Raw genomic sequence first — 21,554 nt, forward strand, 5'->3', positions numbered from 1 at the left:
CAAGAAGCTAATGTATCAACAAATGGCCATTTAAGGATTAAGAATTTCTGAAGCATGTACAAGTTGAGACTAATTTGTAAACAAATGGCTCTAAGTGAGTTTAGTTTTATGCCGCTGTGGGTGAGTGAGTATGGTTCGCTTCACAGGGGCTTGTAACGCTAAACACTAAATAGTGCTCAGACCACCTTACTGACCGTATATACCTTATGGCAGTTTTGGGCGTTACAAGCCCCTGTGGTTCGCTTTTAGCAATATTCCAGCAATATCACGGCGGGGACACCAAAAGTGGACTTCGCACATTGTACCCATGTGGAGAATCGAACCTGGGTCTCTGACGTGACGATCGAACGCTGTAACCACTAGGCTACCCCACCGGCCCTTGATACCGCTATGAACAGAGAAGGCAGTGAGAGTAATACAACGGAGAGTCGCACCTGTAATATGTCCTGGTATATCTCTCTACAGAGTAATACAACGGAGAGTCGCACCTGTAATATGTCCTGGTATATCTCTCTACAGAGTAATACAACGGAGAGTCGCACCTGTAATATGTCCTGGTATATCTCTCTACAGAGTAATACAACGGAGAGTCGCACCTGTAATATGTCCTGGTATATCTCTCTACAGAGTAATACAACGGAGAGTCGCACCTGTAGTCCTGGTCGCACCTGTAATATGTCCTGGTATATCTCTCTACAGAGTAATACAACGGAGAGTCGCACCTGTAATATGTCCTGGTATATCTCTCTACAGAGTAATACAACGGAGAGTCGCACCTGTAATATGTCCTGGTATATCTCTCTACAGAGTAATACAACGGAGAGTCGCACCTGTAATATGTCCTGGTATATCTCTCGCACCTGTAATATGTCCTGGTACAGAGTAATACAACGGAGAGTCGCACCTGTAATATGTCCTGGTATATCTCTCTACAGAGTAATACAACGGAGAGTCGCACCTGTAATATGTCCTGGTATATCTCTCTACAGAGTAATACAACGGAGAGTCGCACCTGTAATATGTCCTGGTATATCTCTCTACAGAGTAATACAACGGAGAGTCGTAATATGTCCTGGTATACAGAGTAATACCTGTAATATGTCCTGGTATAGCTCTCACAGAGTAATACAACGGAGAGTCGCACCTGTAATATGTCCTGGTATATCTCTCTACAGAGTAATACAACGGAGAGTCGCACCTGTAATATGTCCTGGTATATCTCTCTACAGAGTAATACAACGGAGAGTCGCACCTGTAATATGTCCTGTAATATGTACCTGGTAATACAACGGAGAGTCGCACCTGTAATATCCTCTCTCTACAGAGTAATACAACGGAGAGTCGCACCTGTAATATGTCCTGGTATATACAGAGTAATACAACGGAGAGTCGCACCTGTACCTGGTAGAGTAATACAACGGAGAGTCGCACCTGTAATATGTCCTGGTATATCTCTCTACAGAGTAATACAACGGAGAGTCGCACCTGTAATATGTCCTGGTATATCTCTCTACAGAGTAATACAACGGAGAGTCGCACCTGTAATATGTCCTGGTATATCTCTCTCTACAGAGTAATACAACGGAATACAACGAGTCGCACCTGTAATATGTCCTGGTATATCTCTCTACAGAGTAATACAACGGAGAGTCGCACCTGTAATATGTCCTGGTATATCTCTCTACAGAGTAATACAACGGAGAGTCGCACCTGTAATATGTCCTGGTATATCTCTCTACAGAGTAATATAACGGAGAGTCGCACCTGTAATATGTCCTGGTATATTTCTCTACAGAGTAATACAACGGAGAGTCGCACCTGTAATATGTCCTGGTATATCTCTCTACAGAGTAATACAACGGAGAGTCGCACCTGTAATATGTCCTGGTATATCTCTCTACAGCATTCTGGGCCCGTATTCACAGGGGCATGCATCTCCTTGGGATTTCGTGTTAAAATAGCAGTTAAGCACCCTAAGAGGAGAGTAAACGCATCACTGATTTGTGTGCCAGGTCCTGTCTTGTCCTTTACAGGTCACCGTCATATACATGAAATCTTGTAACCGATGGAGTTACAAATAAATAAATAAATAAATAAATGAATGAATGAATGAATGAATGAATGAATGAATGAATGAATGAATGAATGAATGAATGAATGAATGGATGGATGGATGGATGGATGGATGGATGGATGGACCAGATATATGCTTCTCAACTTGTGATAAAGGTGCGTCTGCCATTTCTTAATACGCTGAACTGATTACAAATAATTGTCACAAAGACAGGCTTCCATATATCAGAATCCTTATGAAATGATCTGGAGAAGATACTCAAATTTCTGAAAACCTGTCAACAGTCGGTAAACTCCGTCTTTCTTCAAGGGAATGTGTGCATAACATTTTTCCGGCTACACAGGCGGCTAAAGTATTCACGTGCCCGAATGGGTGTGGGTTTTAAGGGAGTGGCAAATCTCAGTGCTAATTGATATCGTATTTATTGACCAGCCTTATGTATTCGATTCGATTCGATTCGATTGTTTATTCAGTAAAGACTTGGGCTATATGCCCCTCGTCATCATTTTACGCTGTATACATGATAGAATATGGTTATCCATTGAAATATACATATTTTTACATTTACAAAAGGAGGCTGGACAAAACATTTTTTTACATGCATAACTTTATGTATTTACATAATTTTGCAATACTATATTTAGATGGGTTTCTTAATAATTCCAAAAATTTCAACATACTTGGTTTCTTCCAAAAATAAGGTTTAATCAGCTGTTTTCGATGTACTGTATGTTTTGGGCAAATTAAAACGAAATGATATTCATCTTCAATTATATTTACATTATTTTCTTTACAGTAGATACAATATCTTTTCTCCCGATCAATATTTTCATAACGCTCAGTTTCAATTTTTAATTTATGACACGAAATTCGTATCATAGTTAAATACCTAACAGTGTTTGGATGTAAAGTATCTTAGTATAATTCATATCTAAATTCACTTTGGATATTGCTGTATAGCCTTAATTTACTACTTGAAGTAATGTCATGATGCATTTTTGAATAAAACAATCAATTAAGCGTTGCTTAAAATGACAACACAACGTACTAGAGTCAACACATCCTGGGTCACACCAAACATCCAAAACCATATATAAATAAAACATTTTTAAAATGGAACACCCAGATTTTTACGCCATTATTACACTGTGACAACAACAATTCATAGATTACTTTAAGGAGACAATTTGATGTACATTGCAGTTTGAACCAGTATTTTACAACCCTTAAATATCTATTAATATACAAAGGAAAACGACCTAGTTCACCATATACAGCCATATTAGTAACATTGTGATGAACTTTAAGGATATTTTTACAAAATTTTAAATGTACACGTTCAATTTCAATTGCGTTTTGCAAACCCCAGACTTCACAACCATAGTGCATAGTAGATGTAACAAAAGAATCAAACAGACCACAACATGTTTTAGCAGAAAGGTGACCATTTCTAATGTTATGGAGCAGAACATTCATAGCTTTTGAACCTTTACCAGCTAACAATTTTTGAGTAAATCTGAAATTACCTGTGTATGTAATCATATTACCTAAGTAGTTAAATTACTATACGACAGGTACTGTCCTTAACACTGGCCACGAAATGTGTGATTGACTTTATACTGTAAAGCGTAATTAACGCTACGTCGCCAGTGACATCACCCACTGTGGCTATACAATCATCTGGATTAATCATCTGTTGAGGAGTCCGGACACACACAGCTCGGCCCCGTGAGTGGCGCCAGCTTCACACGTCTGTCCTATCTGAATAGTACAGGTGAGAACAATGAAGTTGTAACCGACACCTGTGTTGCAATTACAGTTAGATATTGACTCGACGACAACCTCTGAGGGTGGTATGTCTCTAGTAACACAAGCCACGTGGAGATCCAGTTTATAATTAGTCATCAGATACCTATATTGGTAAGAGGTGACTAACGAGATCAGGTGGTCAGGCTCGCTGACGAAATGAATTATATCACCCTATTGCGTAGAACGATTCTCAGGATGTCAGTCACTAAATCGTCTGGTCCAGACTCGATTATGAACAAGCCGTCTTCATATAGCCGGAATATCGCTGAATATATCATCCATTTCTTTTACCCCAGCCGTAAAACTCACTCACTTTGAAAAAAAACTGTAAAAGGTAGGGCTGCGCAATATAACCGGTTTACCGGTATTTACCGGTTCAGACATGAAAACGATACGTATTGCGATACGCTGATCGAAAACCGGTATTTTGACATGCATTCGGAAAACTTCGTAACACTCGGAAATCTTCGGATATTTCCGTTTTTTAAATTGTTTCTTTTCCTTGTTTCATTTGTGCCAAACATTATTTACATTTATATGTCATGATTAAAGTTTTTGAAGGCCTAATCCAGCATAGTGATTTTGTTGTGTTTTTGCTTTATAAATCAAGCATTAACTCGATTATAAGTAGTTTTTTGTTAAAAACCTTCTTGCAATATATTGCAATACATATCGCAATATATGCTTCGCATCGCAATATATCGCAATATGAAAATTCCCTGCAATACCCACCCCTAATAAAAGACGTACTAATGCAGATAGGTGTGTGATACCCTTGTCAACATTCTCAAGCCCAAACCATAGACGACAGTCATATAACAGGGCGATGAGTGCTCAAGCAGGTATTCTCAACCACTTCCGACAAGTCTCTTGCTTATTGACCTATCAACCTCCTTCGCTTGACTGATATTGGGACACAAAATCTCGACAACAATTCAGGAGTAATATCAAACGTTCAATTGTGTCTCGTGTTTGACAATGAGCGTGATGACGGTCATATATCAATGGAATCGAATTGGTGACACTGCGGTCAGCCCCATGCCGTCTACTCAGGTCTGGACTTATGTCTAGTCCATATGAATTCAGTCGATTCAACTGCGAAATGAACTTAGCCGATTTCTATTACAGCCAACGCTCTCTTATCCAGCTTATGTTGTACCGTTATATCACCACAACACAATGTTATACACCTTTATCACTAATGATACGGTCGATCTGGTCGGGGCGTTCCAAATCGCCTGCAGCGCTCAAGCTGTTTGAGTGGTGGGTTCGTGCTCAGTCACAGAGCAACGGTAAGCTACTGTGTATTTGACAAAGTGGTGGGGAGAGACAAGGGTTTGCGTGATAGCCAATCAGCCGTATGTCCAAGTCACCATTCCTCGTGGACGTGGAAGTGTCTTCAGTGTATGGCTTATATGAAAAGAAAATAACGCAGGCATATCTGGACCTTGTTAGGAAGACCGTGGGATCACAGCCTCCCGCAATGAGTCTCCGAAATTTGAGTCAATGATTTCAGGAATGTGGGGTAAAGTATTGCTGTGACTATACCCGGATATTAAGGAAATCTGTCCTGGAATGTTGGTTTGTCCTGAGTGACTGCCCCGGGATATACACAGAGTGACTGAAGGACGAATTGATTCAGCAATACCTACCCTGTGTACCCGGGGTACCCAGCCTGGGAATACCTACCCTGAATATCTTATCTAGGAATATCTACCCGGGATACAGGCATCCAGGAATACTTACTCAGAATACCCTACCCAGGAATACTTTCCCGGGATAACCTAGCATCCAGGAACATCTAACCGGAATAACCAACACAGGAATATCTACCCGGAATAACTACCCAAGAATATCCGACCCGTCTATACGCTACTCGGAATACCCTGGAATACCTAACCAGAATATTCTACATAGGAATATCAACCCGGAATATTTTACGCAGGAATATCAACCCGGAATATTTACGCAGGAATATCTACCGGGAATATTTTACGCTGGAATATCTACCCGGAATACCTGAAGCACGTCTCCAACATGGGTTCCAGTGGCAGCACCCAAAAACCTCGTCCGGGGGGTCAGACATCGTCCGTCCGGGGAGTCAGGTACGACACCAATTCATCAGCACCTATACAAACCCATATATCACCCACATGTAGACTATCCACTTCACATGTTTATATGACCGGATCAGAACTGATCTTCAGCAACCCATGCTTGCCGTAAGAGGCAACTTACGGGATCGGGTGGTCAGGCTCGCTGACTTGGTTGACACATGTTATCGTATCCCAGTTGCGTAGATCGATGCTCATGCTGTTGATCACTGGATTGTTTGGCTCAGACTCAATTATTTACAGACCGCCAGGATATAGCTGGGAAATTGTTGAGTGCAGCGTTAAACAACAAACAAATCACATGTTATATACCGACGGACAAAAGAAAGTAAACATTTTAAATTGAATTAGACAAATAAAATACAAACGTTAACAAAACGTCTTGAAACGCTGTAAACGTAATGTCCAAAACACAACTATGACAGCGTATCAAATACATCACTTCCGAAATACTTTGTCGGCATCGTCAAACATGGGTGTACACGTTTCTTTCTTTCTTTTTGGGGGGCGGTGGGGTAGCCTAATGGTTAAAGCGTTGGCTCGTCACGCGGAAGACCCGGGTTCGAATCCCCACATGGGTACTATGTGTGAAGCCCATTTCTGGTGTCCACGGCCGTGATGTTGCTGGAATATTGCTAAAAGCGGCGTAAAACCAAACTCAGTCAGTCAGTCTTTCTTTTTGGCCGGGCAGTTCAAATTCAAGTCATTTATTGTCATCCAAAGCCCTTGTGTCAAAAGGGACTGAGGTTATCGCTAGTCTCTATTTGAGATAGTCCCTGCATTCAAACCACGTCAAGGTACACGGTCAGGGTAGGTTAAGTATACGTCTAATGAACAAACTATGCACCAGTTGAAAATGAAATGGTCGCTCATTTCGTATTAGCCTTGAACGATATATCGCGTCGTGTTTACCGTGTATGTGAGTCACTGAATAAGTTGCTTATCGTCGCTTTGAACATTGTTTATGTTGTATGTCAAACATGGCTCGTTGTGGACAGCTGCGAAGTGACGCAAAGCTCACGAGAACGGGTACCTGCTGGACAAAGCAGGGCCCCGATCCACAAAGCGTTCGTAACGTTACGACCTGTCGTAACTCTATAGTTTATCATAGGCTTACGGATGTCGTAGCGCTACGAACGCTTAGTGGATCGGGGCCCAGGTACCACAATGGGTCTAGTCTCGGGGTGTACCCTATATGAGAATTAGTATCTCAGTGATCTATCACTATAAAACCGGCAGAAGTCAGGCCTGGAATGCACGCACGCGCTCGCGAACGCACACACTTATGCATGCTCTGTAAGTACATCAATCATTGACCAAATGTTAAACACCGCTCGACTTTTCCTAATCATAGTGTATGTGGTCGGAAGTGGTGGGGTCATACAGCTGGAATATTGTTAAGCGCGACGTTAAACAACAACCATTCTCGTTAGTCGAAAAATATCCCATTGGCCACAACAAAGTTACTGCATGGCGGACTGACAATAGGCGGACTGACAATAGGCGGACCGACAATAGGCGGACTGACAATAGGCGGACTGACAATAGGCGGACTGACAATAGGCGGACCGACAATAGGCACAGGACATGATTGATCAAATGACTGTGCAAGTTTTAGTGTGACCAGATAGCCCTCATAAAAAGCATCGTCTAGTCCCTGACCGTGACATCGTAAAGTAACTGGATTAATCTGTCTGAGGCTGACTGAAGGCCCGTCAGACAGGGTACGTGTGAAGGCAGGCACATACAAAAGCAACGTATGAGTAACGAAAACAAATATTCCGAAAGTATATTCATGTAGAAGTATATACAATAATGGTTTGGGGCATTCTATGTTTATGTGGTAATTGCAGGAAAATCCTGACGATTTTATAAAGTCTCTTGAAAACCGAGCAATGAAAATGAAAGCCAGTTATATCGGGGATTCAGAGTAATTGAGTGAATGAGTGAGTGAGTTGGGTTTTACGCCGCTTTTAGCAATATTCCTGCAATTTCACGGCGGGGGACACCAGAAATGGGCTTCACACACACCCATGTGCACCCACGAGCGAACGCTGTGGAGTGAATCGAAAACGGGTCTTATCTTGGCGTGACGAGCGAATGCTCTAATCACTTGATCACTTTTGATTTATATTTTCGTGAGATTTTGTTCTATGTGTCGGCGTTTCAGTGTAATCCTTTTTTTGTTTCATGCGTGAATCAGAAGGTTTTGGTAATAAATGGTCTTTTCAACCCGTGAAGATCCGGGTTAGAATTGGTCTTCGGGTGAGAATCGGGGTGGCTTGCTGACTTGGTCGACACATGGCACCGTATCCCAGTTACGTTGATCGATGCTCATGATGTTGATCACTTGATTGTCTGGTCCAGACTCAATCATTTGCAGACCGCCGTCATAATAGCTGGAATATTGCTGAGTGCTCTGTTAGACAACAATCAAAACAAATGGGTTTTCCCGCTATTTCCGTTTCCCTTTTGTAAACGTTCTGTGAAACTTTAAATGAAAATATGAGACCTCTGTATTTCAGTCCCCTCTCGACGGTACATCGGCCTTAGAAAATGACAACAGTCGGGTAAACAGAACGCATGTTGATGTCACGCTGCACTTCATGTAGTTGTAGTTTGACTTAAGCTTTAACTAAAGGTTCTATTTTGATCCCAACACTCAACAACAAAAGGACAGAATATAGAATCAGGCAAACTGACAAATTCCCGCTGGTTTATATCTGAAATTCAATTTAAATACACGAATAATTTGATTTATGGTCAGTTGAGAATAATGTTTAATAATTCATCAGCTCTAAAAACTCCATACTGAGAGGGGTGGTGAGGCAGCCGTGCGGCTTCACGCCGAAGATACGAGTTCGTTTCTCACATGGATACAATCTGTGAAGCCCTTTTCAGTGATATTGCTGGAATGTTGCTAAATGCGGCGTAAAACTAAACTCACTCGCTCTCAGACTGAGTGTTCAGCTGGCATCCAGAACCTGTGCTGTTGGTGGGTAATAGCAACAGTTAGTTGCTTTGTGGCCAACTAGGTCACTCATTAATTACTGTTGCATATATCATCACTCAATCTATGTCAGGTGACATTAGCAATATAAAGCTTGGTCCAGAGACGTAAATCACGTCTCACCAACCTCACCCGGATGCTCTATGGTACATCACAAAACACACTGCAAAACTGTTATCACTTAATTCGTTGGTTTCACATTAATTTTAGACTCGCTGTGCACACATGCGCAGAGCGTGTAAAAATATCCTCAGGCCATATCCGGTTTGGTCGTAAGCTTTACCGATAGTGTAAACGCACTCTAAAGGAAGCAAAAATCAAAACAAATATATGGTTTTATGTCGAATTTAACTAATCTCCCATCATTTATGAATGGAAGGGACCGGAATCAGTTAAATAAATAGCTTAACGTTTGTTAACAAGCTCTTGTATAAACACATCTCACCACCACCCGTCCACCGTCCTTCCTGCACATCCCCTTCTCACAAGTAAAAAAACACATCTCTGATGCAATGCCACCAAAATAGGACATCAAATATTGAAAAGCATAGGCAAATTGATGTATGTACTCAACTATGAACAGTTGTCACGCGTAAATAATTTTTATACAGCATTTATTTAGAGCGTGTTTACAATATCGCTAATACGACCAAACCGGATATGGCCTAGGGATATTTGTACACGCTCTACGCATGCGCACAGCGAGTCGAAAATTAATGTGAAACCAACGAATGACTCATGCACGTATCTTCCTATCTAAATTGAACTGGACGGTGGGTAGCTTAGTAGTTAAAGCGTTCGCTCGTCACGCCGAAGAGCCGGGTTCGATGCCCCACATTGGTACAATGTGTGAATGTCTGGAGTCCCCCGCCGTGGAATATTGCAAACAGCAGAGTAAAATCACACTCACTCACTAAAGTAAACTCATATGTACCACAACAATCGACTGTGTGCTGAACTCAACTATAGAGAACCGTCCACAGCCACTGGCATATAGGAGTGAGTGAGTGAGTTTAGTTTTACGCCGCTTTTAGCAATATTCCAGCAATATCACGGCGGGGGACACCAGAAATGGGCTTAACACATTGTACCCACGTGGGGAATCGAACCCGGGTCTTCGGCGTGACGAGCGAACGCTTTAACCACTAGGCTACCCCACCGCCCCCTGTCATATAGGAAATTATTCAAATAATCATGTTCAACGTTGTGTTTCTTTACTCCATACACGCGGTGTTAGATAGAATAAAACACGTATACTTATTTATTGTCGGGCTAATGATTAGGGGTGGGTATTGCAGAGAATTTTCATACTGCGATATATTGCGATGCGAAAGCATATATTGCGATATGTATTGCAATATATTGCAAGAAGAATTTGTAAACAAAAACTACTTATAATCGCGCCGCTTTTAGCAATATTCCAAAGCTTTGATTTTTAGAGCAAAACACAATAAAAACAACTATGCTTGATTAAGCTTTAACAACAACCTTTAATCATGACAAAATAGAAATGTAAATAATATTTGGCACAAATGAAACAAGGAAATATCCGAAGATTTCCGAGTGTTACGAAGTTTTCCGAATGCAAGTCAAAATACCGGTTTTTGATCAGCGTATCGCAATACGTATCGTTTTCATGTCTGAACCGGTAAATACCGGTAAACCGGTTATATTGCGCAGCCCTATTAATGATACACTTCAGTCACGATTCCGACTGTAATATATTTCCAACTGACCTATTTGTAGGATCATAGCAAGTATATACAGTGTGTATATACACAAAGAGAATTGCCATCGTCTGTCAAAGCGTGTGATATATCTCCAACCCTACCCCGCCCGTCAGATAACGTTGAACGTCCCCAGATACTAAAAGCCAAGATTTGAGTGATATAAGTAGGGAAACCCCAGCTCCACTTGGGCAGGGTGGTGTTGACAAATATGCGAAGTCACCGGGTGACTGGGTAGCGTCAGATTAGGCGATCTTTATGTTTACCGCCAAAGTAGTCTATGCGTGTATGTGTTTATCGTTATAAAGACGGGGCGGTGCGGTAGCCTAGTGGTTAAAGTATTCGCTCATCCCGCCGAAGGCCGGGTTCGATTCCCCACACGGGTACAATGAGTGAAGCCAAGATGATAAAGAGAAGAATGAAAAAAGACGACGACTAGGAATATTGCTAAAAGCGGCGTAAAACCATACTCACTCACTCGATAAAGACTGTGTACACTCACGCGCATAAGATAGCATACATCAATGCTGGCTTGATACCACAAACAGGAACCGATTGACGGGTATGATGGTTGTAGGTTGGACCTTAACGCTATAGTGTTCACGTAGCCATTCCTTCTGGGCAACGTTTGTATTTTGTTTGTCAAATTCTCAAGCGTGTGTTTTTCCCCGGCAGTATCTACACGTGGGTTGTAGTCATACGTTATGTAGGTCATATCTGATAATAACCTAAAGAGCTTCTTTTCTATGTGTAAATATAGATCTTCAAATTCATACTTGCGCTAATGGGTGCAGTAAAGAATTATTTGTGTATATAGACAGACTGTAAAGAGTCATGAGTAAGGGTCGTATACTTGAAATTATTATTGACATGTTTGTCTGTAGGCCCTCCTCATGGGCGTTTGGGTAGCCTCGTGGTTAAAGCGTTTGCTTGTTGCGCTGAAGACCCGAGTTCGGTTCCCAACATAGATGCAGTATGTGAATATCACCAACCTATGCTTGTCGTAAGAGGGGATCCCGTGGTCAGTCAAACTACCTTTGTTACCATGTATTATTGTATTCCAAGTGCTTACATCGATGCTAATGATGTTAATCACTGGATTGTCTGGTCCAGATTCGATCATTTACTGACCGCCGTCATATAGCTGGAACATTGCTAAGCGTACTGTTAAACAACAAGCAAAACGGCATAATATACTTTCATTTGACTCCATTTTCACAGCCAACCCAAAACAGGCAAGCAGGACATCGGCAATGACAACTCTAGGCTCACCGTCATCGATAGCAACAACCATACGGCAATCCAGAATGGAGACCACCAGAAACAAAATGGCCGCCACAACTCAAATTCACACTCGGGAGAAGATTGTCAGCTGACTCCAGGGAATCACTCTCTTACGTCTCCTAAACATACCCTCCTTCCACCGAAGGCACCCAACAGACATCATGGCCGTGGCAACGATGGCAGACGTCCCTCTATCGCCTATGGAGACAGGCGCCCTCCTACCCGATCTCACAGACCTCGCACAGCGCCCTCTAGGCCAAAGACTTCTATGTCTATCAGCCAGAGGCCAACAATCAGGGGGAGACAAATCTCCACTAAACAGCTACAGAAGGTGGACCAGTTTTCCAGGATTCTACACGGTGATATGTCTGTTGCGTGTCCGTTCTCCGCCAAAATAGTCAGGATCTTCACAAGCAGTACATTCACAGGTAATCGTCAAACCTGATTCAGCTCTTGATCATGTACTTGATCATGTAATTTAATATATCTTCATTTCTTTTGCTAAAAACATTTGCCCAATTCGCCCCCAAGCTCCAACAGTATATCCATTGCTTTTAAACCAGCGCGGGGCGGTGGAGTAGCTTAATGGTTAAAGCGTTCGCTGAACATCCGAGTTCGATTCCCCCCATGTGAATCTCATTCCTGGTGTGCCCCGCCGTGATATTGCTGGAATATTGCAAAAGGCGGCGTAAAAAGATACTCACTCAGCCACTCATTATAACTCAACACAGAATTTCATCTCGCTTCTGATTGGATGGCTATATCAAGCGACTTGCTTCTGCTTCGGGCTCAAAACGAAGCATTCGTCAAAATTCGCCCCTTTCAGTAGACGCACTCCGTCACCACTCGCCTATTTTCGTAACCTCTAAAATGTCATTTGGCTTATCCCGGAATAGCATGAATTGGTCACGAACGCGTATCCCAATTCCGTAGATTGATGTTCATGCTGTTGATCACTGGATTGTCTGGTCCAGACTGGATTATTTACAGACAGCCACCATGTAGCTGGAATATTGCTGAGTGCGGCGTAAAACAACAAACTGAACGGACGTAAACCCCAACCCCCTCCTTCTCTCTCTGTTGCAGACACGGAACACGAGCGGAACGCCTTGATGGAACGCGTGTACCCCCGACTGAAGGAACGCTGCCGGCAGCTGGGGTATGAGTTTCAAGTGGTGGACATGAGGTGGGGTGTCAGGGATGAAGCAACGGATGACCACATGACCTCTGAACTCTGTCTACTGGAAATTGACCTCTGCATGAAGTTGTCAACTGGACCATGCTTTGTGGTGAGCTATTCATTATTCATCTGAAAATGTAAGTTGGTCGAAGACCCACAGTGCTTTGCGGCAGAAGTCGAGTACACACACACACACACACACACACACACACACACACACACACAGAGAGAGAGAGAGAGAGAGAGAGAGAGAGAGAGAGAGAGAGAGAGAGAGAGAGAGAGAGAGAGAGAGAGAGAGAGAGAGAGAGAGAGAGAGAGATCCTTGACCTTGACCGTATTGTTCAAGACCTGTGTTCTAGATTAGACCTGGGCAAAAGAACCTAATGTAAGAAAACAGGTCAAGGACACGACTTCGGCATGAAAGTGGAATAGACCTTGACCTACCTGTAAAGTGCATGAGCTCCACAGGGGAAATGCTTATGGTGCCATCTAATGTTATCTGTTACTGACATGTGTACACCTACCACAGACATTCCTGTCCCACAAGTACGGGTATCGACCCCTGCCCTCCCAGATCAGCTCCCCCGAGTTCCTACTGGTCATGTCGGCGGTGAAGAGGACAGAGGACAAAGATCTCTTATACAGGTACGACTATAACGGTTTTCACCCAGTACATGGTTTATATTTTGGTTGTTGTTTAACATGACGGCGGTCAGGACCAGACAAACCAGTGATTGGCATCACGAGCATCGATCTATGCAATTAGATTACGATGACATACATCAACCTAGTCTAACCGCCAGATCTCGTGAAGGTCCGGGTAAGAATTGGTCTTCAGCAACCAATGCTTGCTGGAATATTGCTGAGTGCGGCGCTAAGCACCAAACCAAACGTTACTCGCCTGTTGGGACAAGCATGGTTTGCTGAAGACAAGTTCTAACCCAGATCTTCACGGGTCTTGTTATAGCAAGTGTCCAGCAACTTATGTTGTTCCCTAGGGGCGAGCATTGGGTCGCACAGTCAAGGTCAGAATCACGACGGCGGGGATCGGTCTTGACCATATATCAATCACTGGATTAGTTGGTCCTGATTCCATTATTTTGATACAGACCGCGGTCATATTATTGGAATATAGCCAAGAATAGCGCGGAGTTCAACAAGTATGGGAGTAGAATTTAATCAGTGAAAAATAATCCGGTTACTCAGGGCAACGCCCAAATAGGGTGGATATACGGGTGGCATTGTATTTCCACCATTCAAGAACCACTTTTTGTCTGGCACAGCATTTACCAGCCACTAGTGCACTGACCCACACCATGACCCTATTGCTGACTCCATCAAGCCTTCTACCTAATTGTAGTCTTTGTCCGCGGATGTTAAACACATAGACATATAGAGCACAAAAATCCGACTGGTCTCGTTGCGTTATCGTCGCATTGGACCTCCGCCAGTCGCATGCCTGGCGTTCATCTGTATGTTGTGGTATTATGTCGGGTTAGTTAGTGTCACTGCGGTTGACTGTCTTCCGGATATTATTTACTAGATAATAGACACGGGAAATTGATTAGAAATTGGAAAAAGGGTAACGTCAAATAGTGATAGATACGTCTGGGGAACAGGTTGAAGGTCATATCTCTGTTTAATGTCATAGCAACAGTCAACGAACGTTGACACAACACATTGATACAACACAATTGTTCATTTATTTAGCACCTACGGACCTTTGTTTTGTTTTCATCACACAGTTTGATCTGAGTGAGTGAGTGTGGTTCTTAAACTTTCCAAACGAAAACTATATTGTGTTTTCATTGATTACACGAAAGCATTTGACACTGTATGGCGAGCTGGTTTATGGTATATATTATTCAAATATGGTATAAGTGGGAAAATTTTGTCTCTCATTGAAAATATGTATCATAGTATAAAATCTACCATTATGTTAGATAACCATATTTCATCTTACTTTCCATGTAACACAGGAGTCAGACAAGGTGAAAAACTCTCCCCTTTATTATTCTCACTTTTTTTAAATGATGTGGAATCGTTTGTTTATAGTAAAGGTTGTACGGGAATTAACTTACAACAAGAAGATGAAAATAGTATAACAAGCTTGATAAGGTTCATACTCCTCTTATATGCAGACGATGCTGTCCTCGTGATACCACAAATGATCTACAACTGTCCCTAAATGCTTTCCATGACTATTGTACTCAGTGGAAGTTGAAAGTTAATCTGTCTAAAACCAAAATAGTTGTCTTTGGAAGTGGTCCCAGTAAAAACTCAAAGAATAAGTTATGTTTTACAATGGACAAGCCCATTGAAATTGCTGGTAGCTATACTTATCTTGGTATCAAGCTCCATCGAAATGGAAGGTTTGTAACAGCAATTAAAAGTTTAGTAGAAAATGCAACTCTAATTTACCTTTAGATTGTTTGGTATCGGCTTTCGATACTATGATAGTCCCAATACTAATGTATGAGTGAGAAATATGGGGTTTTGAATATCTATCGATAATAGAGAAAACTCATTTAAAATTTCAAAATATGCTTGTGGTCTTCGAAACTCAACTCCCAATGTCATGCTTTATGGGGAACTAGGAAGATATCCGCTATATATTAAGATATATAAAAGAATACTTTCATTCTGACATAAAATAGCTACAAACTCTCTTAAAACGAAATTATCGACCCTTTTATTCAATTACATTATGTCTTCTTCTCCAAATACTTTACCTGAATTGAAATGGTTTTAAATTTGTCAAACAGATCTTAGATAATTGTGGACTCTCAGAAATGTATGATTACCCGTTCCAATGTTTATCAGGATGTTTGGTTCCAAAAGTAGAAACAATACTCAAAGATCAATATTTACAACAATGGCGATGTGAACTAGCATCTAGTCCGAAAGGAGAATTTTGCCAAAATGTTAAAGACAATCCATGCTTTGAAAACTACCTCTTCCTTCCTAAATCTATACATAGTCCAATTCTTAGATTTAAGTTATCAAATCACAATTTACCGATAGAAACAGGTCGCTGGTACAACACTCTTAGAGAAAATAAATTTTGCGATTCTCCGTCTGTTGGGGACGAATTCCATTACCTTTTTAAAAGTGAAGCTCTTCTCCAACAGCGGATGATGTATATTCCCAATTATTTCTATGAATGGCCTAATCTGTTTAAACTTAAACGGCTATTTTCATTTAAGAAAACAAAACATTTGAAAAACCTAACATAATTTTTTAATGCCTTGTCAAATTCACTGAAATTGTAAACGAATTGTGATAATGATAATTTATCTAACTATTCTATTATCCGCCGTCTTGATTGTATATTTATGTTAAACTGTATATCATTATATTCTCATGTACCACCGTGGTGGGTTTTTAGCGAATAAAATGTTCTGTTCTGTTCTGGTTCTACGCCGCTTTTAGCAATATTCCAGCACGATCACGACTGTACACCAGAAATGGGCTTCACACATAGTACCCAGTGGGGGAATCGAACCCGGGTTTCGGCGAGACAAGCGAACGCTTCACCATTAGGCTACCACCTATTTTTCTTGTTAGCGCAGGGAAACAATTTGTGCAATTGTTTCAAGTTGTTTTCTCATATGCATCTTTATTTTCTTTCTTGACATCACGAACAGTCAGACCTGAACGATCATTCGGATTCCTTGTTAATATTTCTTCGTCGCTCGTTTGTTAATTCCTGCTTCTTAATCACCACTTATGCAGTTATAACATTTCATTTTGTCATATTTAACACTGGGTTGGTAAAGATGGTAAAGCTCCATTGATTCTATTATCAGCCAGTCAGCAAGCGGTAGTTTAATGACGCTATGATATAGATATACTGATGTTTTTAGTCAATACTTGTACTCAACAGATGGTACCTTGAAGACGAAAACGCCGACCCCCCTACCTACGTGCTTCAACCAATCAGCTCCCTCTTACCAGACTTCCTGTGTGAAGATGGGGAGCATCAGGTTGCCAAGGATACTTGGTACGAAGTGTCGGACCAGATGAAGATGGCGTTGGAAGAGGCAGCCCGAGAGACGCTGGAGGCTCGTGATGCTCACCGTTACGTCATGTCAGGTACGTCATATTGACAACGTTGTATTCAAAGTTGTATTCTGGCAGATACTGGCTGATTACTGACCACGATTTATCATAAACCTTAATCAAAGAAACGCAAATTACACGAGTCCCCGGCCGCTGCACCTGGGTTTGAATACACAGAACTCGCTGACCATGAGACATACGTGGTACTGAACATGCTCCAACAGATATGACTGGTCAGTAGCAACGCCCTGTGTTTGATATGGGTATGTTTGGGACATAAGATAACACATGTGAAGTTTCTTTTTTTGTTGAGTATGTTACAAACTGGAAACAGGAGTGTGGTGATCAATTATTACTTCCGAGAGTAGAAGTTAACAAGTTCATTGAAGCGGGTTGACGACCACCGACGTCTTAGGTGACGGTCGAGTCAATCAGGTGGTGTTTCAATTGCATTTAATGGTATAAAAATAATTAAGGTATTGCAACTATGTAACTGACATCATTATTTCCATTTATTTAAAACGGAAAAAAAATCTTTCAGTATCCAAAATATTCATTTCGCAACCTGTTTATAAGTTGGACAATTAGTCACCGATTCCTGGAAAAAAAACCCGCCGTATCACTTCTCTGTGAGCTTGCGCGCGCATCTGTCCCGATCGAATGCGTGTCAGTCGTTCTGAAATCTGAAATCACAAGCTAAATGACCGCAAATATGAAAACTGACTATTTTTATCCCCATGACGCTCAACGCTAGATATGCATACTGACGTTGTGTTCAGCATTTCGGCCATAACGCTCACGGTCAGGGATATACATGTACACATTGAAGTTGATATCGGTATTGAAGTCAAGCTGCTCTAGGTCAGGTAAGCATATTGTTGTTGATATTGGTATTAGAGTGAAGCTGCTCTAGGTAAGGTAAGCATATTGTCGTTGATATCGGTATTGAAGTCAAGCTGCTCCAGGTCAGGTAAGCATATTGTCGTTGATATCGGTATTGAAGTCAAGCTGCTCCAGGTCAGGTAAGCATATTGAAGTTGATATCGGTATTGAAGTCAAGCTGCTCTAGGTCAGGTAAGCATATTGAAGTTGATATCGGTATTGAAGTCAAGCTGCTCTAGGTCAGGTAAGCATATTGAAGTTGATATCGGTATTGAAGTCAAGCTGCTCTAGGTCAGGTAAGCATATTGAAGTTGATATCGGTATTGAAGTCAAGCTGCTCCAGGTCAGGTAAGCATATTGAAGTTGATATCGGTATTGAAGTCAAGCTGCTCCAGGCTAGCTATGAAGCGTTCTCGAACTTCTTAAGCTTCTTAACACATTGCTCCAGGTAAGTTGAATCGGTAGCTAACATATTGAAGTTGATATCGGTATTGAAGCAACGTTTCGAGAATAAGGTAAGCATATTGAAGTTGATATCGGTATTGAAGTCAAGCTGCTCCAGGTCAGGTAAGCATATTGTCGTTGATATCGGTATTGAAGTCAAGCTGCTCCAGGTCAGGTAAGCATATTGATATCGGTATTGAAGTCAAGCTTGGTCAGGTATATTGAAGTTGATATCGGTATTGAAGTCAAGCTGCTCCAGGTCAGGTAAGCATATTGTCGTTGATATCGGTATTGAAGTCAAGCTGCTCTAGGTCAGGTAAGCATATTGAAGTTGATATCGGTATTGAAGTCAAGCTGCTCCAGGTCAGGTAAGCATATTGAAGTTGATATCGGTATTGAAGTCAAGCTGCTCTAGGTCAGGTAAGCATATTGAAGTTGATATCGGTATTGAAGTCAAGCTGCTCCAGGTCAGGTAAGCATATTGAAGTTGATATCGGTATTGAAGTCAAGCTGCTCTAGGTCAGGTAAGCATATTGACGTTGATATCGGTATTGAAGGTCAGGTCAATTGACGTTGATATCGGTATTGAAGTCAAGCTGCTCCAGGTCAGGTAAGCATATTGACGTTGATATCGGTATTGAAGTCAAGCTGCTCTAGGTCAGGTAAGCATATTGAAGTTGATATCGGTATTGAAGTCAAGCTGCTCTAGGTCAGGTAAGCATATTGACGTTGATATTGGTATTGAAGTCAAGCTGCTCTAGGTCAGGTAAGCATATTGACGTTGATATCGGTATTGAAGTCAAGCTGCTCCAGGTCAGGTAAGCATATTGAAGTTGATATCGGTATTGAAGTGAAGCTACTCTAAGTCAGATAAGCATATCAGACACTCAATGTCATACATGAACAAAGGTTTTCCATTTCGTAACTGCCGGAGCTAAACTGATTATTAAGGGTCGATATGCCCCTTATGACCTACTTTAACGGGTCATGGGAGGAGTCGGTAGTACAAGGTGACTATCTGTATGCGTCATCTCGCCCGTTCATTCTCCCGTTTAAGAAATTTTGAAGTATTCTCTTCTTTTTCTTTTCAGTCACCGAACAAGAGATCGCACATGCGCTGTTCACGCCCGACAATGTGGCGGGAAGAAGCGCGTGGTTTGATCGTCGCCTCCGAGACATCGACAAATCGATTGACAATCCTACTTCAGTGTTGTGTAGATATAAAGGTGAACACATCATTTTGACATCATACAGGGGGAAAATTTCATTTTGAAACATGTGACACAAAGGGAAATCCGTTATTCAGGAGGTTACTATTTCCGTCGAAATTAACAACTATTAACAACTTGCTGGTTAACGTATACCTGTTAATGACCCGTAAAACAAGGTGAGATATGATGAGGTATGGGGAAACTGGGTTAAACGTAGCAATTAGATTACTGATAACAAGTACAATCTTTTAAAATCTTTTGGTATGACACAACCAGGGTCTGTTACTCGGACAGACACACTACCCACTAGACCACGGTAACTCGCATAGTACCAGCGCAGATGTTAACATCAGTAAGGAGGGAGGGAGTTCCGTATTCACAGAACTTTCCACCAGGTGTAATATTTAGATGCGACTAACGGGATCGGGTGGTCAGGTTCGCTGACTGGGTTCACACATGTCATCCCAATTGCGTATATCGATGCTCTTGCTGTTGATCACTGGATTGTCTGGTCCAGACTTGATTATTTACAGACCGCCGCCATAAAGCTGGAATATTGCTGAGTGCGGCGTTAAAGAATAAAACAGACAAACCAAACAAATTTGTTGCTTCTTTAAAAAAGGTAATGAAAGAAGAGTTGTTTTGTATGCAGATGTCCGTGGGTCTGACAAACAGATGGAGGAGGCTCGTCATCTGCTGCAGGAGCTGAGAGACAACAAACTACCCATGTGTATACCAGACAAGTGTCACATGACCTACTCAATACAATGGTCGGATAAAGGTGAATGGGTTGACTTTGAATAATGACGTCATGAAGTCGTCATCGTGATTTGGACATCGCATGTTTTACAAACCCCCCCAAAAATAGAAATGAAAGAATTGACAAATTGATGGAAAAGTAAATTTACTGACTCATTTATTTATTTTTTGATAAAATGATTGTAACACATTTGATCACTTCTATCGAACATATTTTGAAGAAAGATCTGACATTTTCGACAGTGTGGATTTAAGTTCTGGTTTGAAGGGTGTTCAGAAGAGCTCATAGGTGGTACCACAGACACTGAGCTCATCATCTACGTTTGTTACGAGGGAGGAGTGCAGAGAAAGGTACAGCCAGGTGTTCGAGAAGCACGTTCACAGACAAAGTTATTTATTCATTAACCTGTGCTGTGCCGTCTCCATCCGTTCTCGAACACCTGGCTGTCCCTTTCTCTGCACTCCTCCCTCGTAACAAATAGTGAACTGTGCCAATATTTTAATGATAGATTGTTAAACAACTTTTTTATTGTTAGGACAAAAATTCTGCATAAACCTCACAGAGTGATTATGATGTTTTGATTATGATCAGCATTTCATTGAGTATTTTATGTTTATAAGTTTTCGAGTTAGATTGCAATTCATCGGTCCGCTTTTGAGCCAAACGGACTATACATAGTCCAAGGCCTTAGCGATGCTATAACCGAAAATATAGCCTGTATACAAAGTGATAAAGAATCTGTGTCACTCCAACTGCCAGTGTAACCTAGTGGGTTAAGTGTATCGCTGACTCGAACGCCGGTACCCCTGTTAACTCTTTAACCTATTGCCATGGGTGACATACCCTTACCACTATGAGCATATTCTCTTTCGCGTACCCACGGACTTTACCTCTGATACACCCCTTCAACTTTCCACCAGGTGTGGATCCCGCCACGGTAAAGGAACACAAGAACTACATCGACCAGTTGTGTGAAGACTTCGAGAAGACGATGTCG

The 21,554-nt window shown here is 41.7% G+C and overlaps 1 protein-coding gene and 1 long non-coding RNA gene across 2 annotated transcripts; both read left to right on the forward strand.

The window, feature by feature from the left end:
• Positions 1–5,920: 5,920 nt before the first annotated feature.
• On the forward strand, positions 5,921–19,747 carry LOC124278977. Its single transcript, XM_046714766.1, has 7 exons — positions 5,921–5,988; positions 11,956–12,446; positions 13,105–13,307; positions 13,728–13,843; positions 17,085–17,293; positions 18,710–18,761; positions 19,678–19,747. Exons 1-7 carry the CDS (start codon positions 5,921–5,923, stop codon positions 19,745–19,747), a joined length of 1,209 nt encoding a protein of 402 aa, XP_046570722.1.
• Positions 19,748–19,770: 23 nt separating this feature from the next.
• Positions 19,771–21,554, forward strand: LOC124278991. The gene is made up of 3 exons (XR_006899261.1): positions 19,771–19,812; positions 20,450–20,578; positions 21,478–21,554. It is a non-coding gene; the product is annotated as an uncharacterized LOC124278991 (long non-coding RNA).

This window comes from Haliotis rubra, unplaced genomic scaffold (genome assembly GCF_003918875.1).
Source record: "Haliotis rubra isolate DU_JTF1 unplaced genomic scaffold, ASM391887v1 Scf244, whole genome shotgun sequence".
In the NCBI taxonomy this organism is placed as follows: Eukaryota; Metazoa; Mollusca; class Gastropoda; order Lepetellida; family Haliotidae; genus Haliotis; species Haliotis rubra.

Bases quoted from the DNA above. Each gene is read 5' to 3' on its own strand.
- LOC124278977 (XM_046714766.1), top strand. From the start codon at position 5,921: ATGGGTTCCAGTGGCAGCACCCAAAAACCTCGTCCGGGGGGTCAGACA. The intron at 13,844-17,084 runs GTACGACTATAA...TGTACTCAACAG, and splicing joins GACAAAGATCTCTTATACAG to ATGGTACCTTGAAGACGAAA. The intron at 18,762-19,677 runs GTAAGCATATTG...TTTTCTTTTCAG, and splicing joins GTCAAGCTGCTCCAGGTCAG to TCACCGAACAAGAGATCGCA.